Source organism: Sardina pilchardus, chromosome 19 (assembly GCF_963854185.1).
Source record: "Sardina pilchardus chromosome 19, fSarPil1.1, whole genome shotgun sequence".
In the NCBI taxonomy this organism is placed as follows: Eukaryota; Metazoa; Chordata; class Actinopteri; order Clupeiformes; family Clupeidae; genus Sardina; species Sardina pilchardus.
Window position 1 is genome coordinate 23976472 of NC_085012.1, and position 7500 is coordinate 23983971.

The 7500-nt window shown below is 49.5% G+C and overlaps 1 protein-coding gene across 1 annotated transcript in view; it reads right to left on the reverse strand.

Annotated features, from left to right (window-relative positions):
* Positions 1 to 7500, reverse strand: part of prex2 (phosphatidylinositol-3,4,5-trisphosphate-dependent Rac exchange factor 2) — a 140024-nt gene that overhangs the window by 67575 nt on the left and 64949 nt on the right. Inside the window, exons 17-19 of the mRNA XM_062521192.1 lie at positions 7009 to 7101; positions 4283 to 4431; positions 4026 to 4111 (exon numbers count right to left, since the gene is read on the reverse strand). Coding sequence (XP_062377176.1) covers positions 4026 to 4111; positions 4283 to 4431; positions 7009 to 7101 — 328 coding nt within the window. The remainder of the gene's footprint in view (positions 1 to 4025; positions 4112 to 4282; positions 4432 to 7008; positions 7102 to 7500) is intronic.

Consider the following 7500-nt stretch of genomic DNA (forward strand, 5'->3'; position numbering starts at 1 on the left):
GTCCTAGCGGGCAAATAAGTCAAAGTCAGCAAACAAGGCCGTTCCTGAGCCTGAGTTCACACATCTGTCTGGTTTACACTGGGTCGGTTTGGGGTCAAGTACCAGCAGCGCATCTGTAAACAGGTAGGACGGGGAAGCAGCATCCTGGTTACACAAACGCACACCTCTCATCATCAGGCTGGAATGCGGTTTAAGGACAGCGCGTATTTACAGAGGCTGAAAGGCTCGTTCTTGTTTATCCTGACGGCTAATAAAAATGCTAAACAAAATGCTGACCCTCAGCATGGACGGTCTAAATGTGGTCTTTCAGCGGCCCGGGCTTCCAAGTTTTTGGGAGGAAGTGGCTCACAGACTAAATATTCAGAGTTTGTTTTCATAATCTCCAACATACACAGAGCCCGGTGGATTAAATATCTTTCGGTATTAAATGTGTGTGTGTGTGTGTGTGTGTGTGTGTGTCTGTGTAAAGAGGCCTGCGCTTGCCTAATCAGGTTTCAGAGCCTCAACAGTCCTTACACTGCACTTTTCTGTGGGGCTTTTCCACTGTGCCACACAGGCTAAGGTAACTAAAGCAATAAAGGAGGCAAACAGCGATCCTAACAAACGTCCATAAATGACACCGCCTGAGCCAAACAGCCGTGCCGTCTCCCCGGCCCCCGGTACCTGGAAAAGTCATGCGAGAAGTTGAGCAAATAGCGCTCGGGACTCCAGGACAGTGGCCCCAGTCTGAGCGTGTCAAGTGTCTGCTCTGGCTCAAAAAAGTTTTTACAAAAAAAAGCAGGAGACACAGGCGTGGTGAAAAATTGGTTCATTAGGGGCCGAACGGGGGGGAGAGAGGACGATCATTATCGAAGACGACAGAGCCAATTACGGGGAACAGAAAAGACGGCGCTGCCTGGAAACTTCAAATTGAGTTAAAGTGAAAAGCCCGCGTCGGGCCATTAAAGGCCGGCCTCATGAGCGCGCACAAAGGGAGCCTTTGAAACCCGCTTTGGTTCCACCAGAACTCCTGGCTTCTCAAAAGGGCCCATTGGAACCCTAGGGGCACAACAGCGGAGGAGGGGGGGTGGGGAAGGGGGAGGGTGAAGGAGAGGAGGGGCAGGGGGGGGGGTTGTTGGCATCGTTGTGAGAGGAGGTGAAGCTATGATGTGCTCAGGGGGGTGCTTAGAGGCTCTTAATCCGGCTACGGTGTGCGAGGGTGACCACCAGGAGGCATGTCGGCCGCGGACCCCTGCGGCGGGGGGGCCATTGTGAGGGGTGGGGAGTGAGTGTGCGGCGGGGGGGTTTAGAGGATGAGCTGACCCTAAGGGGGGACCCACCCCCCTCAGCCCCTCCACACACCCGCACCCCTAGTGAGAGACTCCCGCTGGTCTGCCTGTGGGTCTCACAGTGGGAAGCCCAGCAGGGACGGCACCGCAAGCAACACAGGCGCTCAGTTTCATCACCGCTCTCGCTCCCTCTTCACAACGCTCTCGAGCTCTCTTTCTTTCTCTTTCTCTCTCTCTTTCATCGCTGCTTTCTTTCTCTACAACTCTGACTCTCTTTCTCTACAACTCTATCTCATTCTTTCTTCATCACTGCTCTTTCTGTGCAACTCTTCTTTCTTTTGGTTTTATGTCTGCTCTCTCTCTCTCTTTCTTTCTCTCTCTGACTACTCTCAGTCTTTCTCTCTGTCTCTGTTTCATGCATTCTGCATCTCTTCACTCGCTCTTTCTCAGTTCATTCGGTTTCTCTGTCTTTCTCCTTCCTTCCTTCATGTCTCTCTCTCTCACACACACACACACACACACACACACACACATCTAATGACTAAGAGCAGCATAGAACTGAAGTCTACTCAGGGCCAAACAGAGACAAGTAGGTACTGTGCCCTTCACATTTATTGGCACTCCTGGCAAGGGTATAAAAAAGTTATATTTTGGTGATTCAACTTAATCTCACGATGATCACAATGAGGGAATTGCATCCTTGCAAATTTATTTCAAAGACCAAAAAGAAATTGACAAAATGCTGTATGTTTTTTTTTTTACACACATTTTTCTTTACTTACCAGAGGTGCCAATAAATGTGAAGGGCATGTCTGTTGTGAGAGGTGTCTGAGAACAACACGAGAGGGAGGGAGAAACACCAGGGACGTGAAAGAGAGTATTGACTGTTGAAATCACAGGAATCCCAGAGAGAGAAAGCGAGTGAGAAAGAAACAGAGAGAGCAAAAATACGAAGAGGGAAAAAAAAAAGAGCGAAACCTTTTCCCCTCCCTCTCTGTGGACAGCGGGAGAGAGTGCGGAGAGAGGGCCAGGGAGCCGACTCCGGAGCCTTTCTCTGGGCACGGGCGGAACAGGGCGGAACAGTGCAGAACAGTGCGGAACAGAGCAGAACAGAGCAGAACAGAGCAGAACAGAGCGGTGATTGCAGCGGCTCAGCCTCTGCGCTGTGTCTGGAGAGGGCAACATCTTATCTGCTCTTTCCCAGAAACACTCGCGGCTTCTCTCCAGAGACAGGCAATTCCGAGGCCACTGCTGGCTTCTCTTGTTTTCAGAGTTTTTTTTTTTTTTTTTCTGTCAGAGTACTCATCTTCTGGCCAGATGGGGAGAGTTTAAACCTGCCCTGCTGCAGCTATGAGTGTGTGCGTGTGTGTGTGTGTGTGTGTGTGTGCGCTCGCACGCGTTTCCACACCTATATGGCTATAGTGTGCAAGGGTAGCTTCTATAATGTGCATGAGTACTCACGTGTGTGTGTGTGTGTGTGTGTGTGTGTGTGTGTGTGTGTGAGTATGCATGTGTGTGTGTGTCTGTGTGTGTGTCTGTGTGTCAGTATGCATGTGCATATGCGTGTGTGTGTGTGTGTGTGTGTGTGTGTGTACAATACAGTGTGTGTGTGTGTGTGTGTGTGTGTGCGTGTGTGTGTACAATATGTGTGTGTGTGTGTGTGTGTGTATCTATGAGGGGCAGTTGGCCCCTCTCCTCTCAGTCCCCTGAGCCCCAGCTGTGGGCCATGTGTCCTGCTGGCGTGTGCAGGGAGAGCGGGACGGAGACAGACATCCAGTCTCCTCATGGCCTCCGCTCCGCTCCGCCAGCTAGCCAGTCACCACATCAGCCCACATCAGCACATCTGAACACGTCACCTCGGAGCCCTGATAACCAGCTCTCACATTCCTAAGACGCTGACGCCTGACCATAACCAACCTCTCTCTCAGAACCTCAGTACACCAATCGTCTCAGCTCACCTGCCGTGTGTCTAACCAATCATGCAAGCCAACTATCAACTGGCCACAACCCACTCTTAACCTCTTAGCTAACAGGTATCCATCCAGCCAGTTCTTCGCTCTAAGTCAGCCAAGCTCAATCGCTGTCCCAAGACCAGCTATACTCAACCAAACCCAACCAGAGCAACCTCCTCATGCCTCCATCTTCACCTCTGCTTATCACTCACTCCTCATTCTTCTTAAAGGTTCTATGTGGATTTGTTTATGCTGTTTGCTTGTTTTAGTTGAAAACATCCAAAAGTCAAGATTGTGAAAGATTTTCACATAATGTGACAAACATGGCTATGCTCTGTGCTGGCCAGACATCATCTGATTAATGTGCAAACCAGCAAGAGCTGGGTGGGGGGCTTGCACTACAGAGCTCTTTTGAACCCATAATCTCACCAGACATCTACAAGGCATTCTGGCTTCCACCAGGCTTCTTACTCCCTCCACACTAACCAACGCATTTGGCACCAAACCCCCACCCCAAACTCAGATCCACTACTGCACCAAACCCCCACCCCAAACTCAGATCCACTAATGCACCAAACCCCCAAACTCAGATCCACTACGGCACCAAACCCCCACCCCAAACTCAGATCAACTAAGGCACCAAACCCCCAAACTCAGATCCACTAATGCACCAAACCCCCACCCAAACTCAGATCAACTCAGACACCAAACCCCCACCCCAGACTCAGATCCACTACGGCACCAAACCCCGACCCCAATCTCAGATCCACTAAGATCCGCTCCTCTCACACCACCTGGGCCTCACCTCTGCCGACTGCATGCACCACAGACGGGCCGAAGCCGCGGATCTGGAAGCCCAGACCATCTGCTGAGTCAGGGATCTTCACCGTCCTGCACAAGAGAGGAGAGGAGAGAATAAGGAGATAATGTACATGAACAGAGAGATAAACACATGGATCACACACACACACACACACACACACACACACACACACACACACACACACACACACACACGCACACGCACACGCACAAATCAACAAAGCGCATAATGTGTCTTACTCTCTGGGTTTGGTGCTGACCAGCACCCTGATGGGGCCCTTGCTGTTGAAGCACTGCTTCAGTAGGCTGTCCACCTCCTGGAAGGGCCTCAGGAACACCAGGTCCCCATTGATGGCAAAGATCTTCTTCCCCACCTCAAGACCTGCCATCTGCAGAACAACAACAACAACAACAACAACAAAGAGGACTGATTTACTCAGTTTCACTCAAACTACATCGAAATATAGACCAGCCTTCTAGTCAGAAACACAAAACACCAAGCAAGAAGCATGCAAGTTGGCAAACAAAATAAAATGTTTGGCGTGTGTGTGGGTAGAGGCACAATAAAAGAAGTTTAATTTGGATACATCAGAAATTGTAAATTGCCTGTACTAACATTGTCTCATCAATGGCATTCATCTGTCAATGGCACAAAAATGTTACTACTACTACTATTGCTGTGGGCTAATAAACTCTCACTTGGTGTACGAATGATGTCTACAAGACAACTGTTCAGCAGTAGTGTAGACTCCTTTGAGGTTCAAAGTGTTCTTCTGTGGTACTTCTGGTTCTAAGTGGAGTTCTAGCACTACTTCTGGTTCTAAGTGGAGTTCTAGCACTGGTTCTGAGTCTGTGTGTTCTGGGGGAGAGCTGTGTGAAAGTATGTGAACGGCCCTAATGAAAGTCAGACTGTCTGCAGTTCCTCTGTTCTCTCACAGCCACAGGAGGATTCTCTCCTCCGAGCGCCGACTCAGCATGTTACAAAGGAGAGTGGGCGATCTCACACACTCGCTCCCTCTCTCTTCTTCTCACTCCCCTTTCCTCTACTCTCCCTCTATCTCTCCCACCCCCTCAATCTTTCCCTCTACCCCTCTCTCCCTCGCTCTCTGGCCCTCTCTCTCAATATCATCCTCCCTTTCCATTGTCTCTCTCTGGCCCACCACCTCTCCATCACATTCTTTACACATCTCTCTCGCTTCCCCCCTCTTCGCCCCCTCTCACCATCCCCTTTCCTTCTCTCTCTCTCTCTCTCTCTCTCTGATAGGCCTAAGGGGATAGTGAGAAGGCAGCTCTTTATCTGTGGGAGTGCACAGCTGGATCTCATTGTTGTGTTCTGCAGCAGGGCCTCATCAGCGGACCGTTGGACGGTTCTCCCCACAAGAGCGCCTGATCCATAAGCCTGCTAACACTCACTAATAATCTCACAGTAAAGTAGAGCTCGTCCTGGGTGTCCTCTCAACTAGCCTCAGATCAGAACGAGCCTTCTTTTTATTTCCACTTATTTCATACTGTACTTTTGACTCGTAGTCTGACTGGGTAGAGACTGTAAATAACATTTTCCAAGGCTGTTGCTAAGTACGTACTGTGAAGGCTCTTCTGTGCAGATAACGATGCGAGGAGAATTTTAAGAAAGCTTAAAGGCTCTAAACTGCACCCCTCATCTTATTCTATGAGAGTCCATCTGAAGACTTGAGTGAATTAGACTTCCTGTGCCTCTCCATTGATCCAGATCCCATCCTCCACCCGAGGGATAAACCACACCACCCCCCTCCTCTACATTATGATCTGGGCCGGATCAAAGATGGCAAACATCAAAAAGACAACCTCAAGAATGCAACGGGCTTTTTACCCCCCCTTTCCCGTGTGCTCTATTTCGGCTCTGGAACAAAAACCCACAACAGTTGATTTCAATGTCCGTCGGTTACCACAGCGAAAAGTTCAAGCGCGGAGCGAGAGGCTGCCGGCGGAGGCTTCTGTCTATAGAGTTAGCGATAAATCAACCCCTAATTGGGTTCGCCGGCCCCCAAAACCTCAGGAAGAAAAAAACGCCGTCCCTGCCATCTTGTCGGAGCCCGACCATAAAAGATTCCCAAGCCTTCTGCGGAGCCCGTTCCGTGCCAATGTTTACCCTTGATGTTTTCCTCGCCCCCCCTTATTTGGCGAGCAAATATTCAAAACAAGCCTTTACATTCACAGACTCCCCGGAGGATTCTAGAAGGAGGAGAAATGCTGTCGGAGAGGTCAGCAGGGGATCCGGAATCTCTGCTTTGTTTACAGAGAGTGACCTGAGGTAGTGACCTAACAAACGTCACTGGGTCAGTGTGAGGGTAGAGATGGCTGGAGTGTGTGTGTGTGTGTGTGTGTGTGTGTGTACTGTATGTGTGTGTGTGTGTGTCTGTGTGTGTCTGTGTGTAGGGGTGTGTTTAGGGTTTAGTTACAGTGTGAAGTGAAAGTTATTGCATGTGGGTAGGTGTAGTGTGTGTGTGTGAGTGTGTACACGCATGTGTGCGTGTGTGCTTAGGGTATGTGTTACTGAGTGAAGTGAAAGTGTGCCTTCCCACTTCTTGATCACATATCTAAGCACACTCAGGTGAAGACATATGAAGTATACTTAAAATGAGCACTGAAAGAAGCAGGTGATTACTTAAGCAGCTTAATGAGAGACATGAATACCAAGATACTGTGCACTCAACAGAGCCATTAACTCCATCTCACTCCACACTCTCCCATTCGGTTTGCAGTTCTCCATTTCAGCTGCAACCAGAATCCATCTCCTTGTTTTGACGCAATAAGTCGCTGAGGTCAAGAAGAAGTAACAACAATCCTGTTTACATGGAGTGAGTCAATTTAAGCAAACATCCATCAACAGTGTCCGTGCTGGTGCCAGACAGCTGCAGTTAGTTGTTAGTTAGTGTGTGTGTGTGTGTGTGTGTGTGTGTGTGTGTGTGTGTGGTGTTGAGGCTCACCTCTGCATGTGAGCCCTTCTCCACAGACTTGATGATGGGCACTCGGTTGCGGTCCTCCAGAGTGAAGCCGTAACCTCCAGCACTGGGCCTGATCTGAAGATTAAACACACACACACACACAGTTCACCACACTCATAAAGCAGAAATACTGTACGCACGCTCGCACGCATGCACAAGCACAAACACACATACACACACACACACACACACACACAAACACACTTAAACCACTGAATCTTCAGCTGCCAGATGGGATTTGCTTATTCTTCAGAATTAAAGCTGCAATGATAAACCATCTTTCAAATAGGAATGTTCACATTCATCTTTCTCTCTCTATTTCCTTCCTCCTCTCTCTCTCTCTCTCTCTCTCTCTCTCTCTCTCTCTCTCTCTCTCTACTGCTGTTGTGAATAACAGTAAGTGCGTGCTCCAGATTTGTGCTCCGTCATGACTGATCTGTGCCAAGCGGCTGCACTCATCCCCCTCCTCAGGGC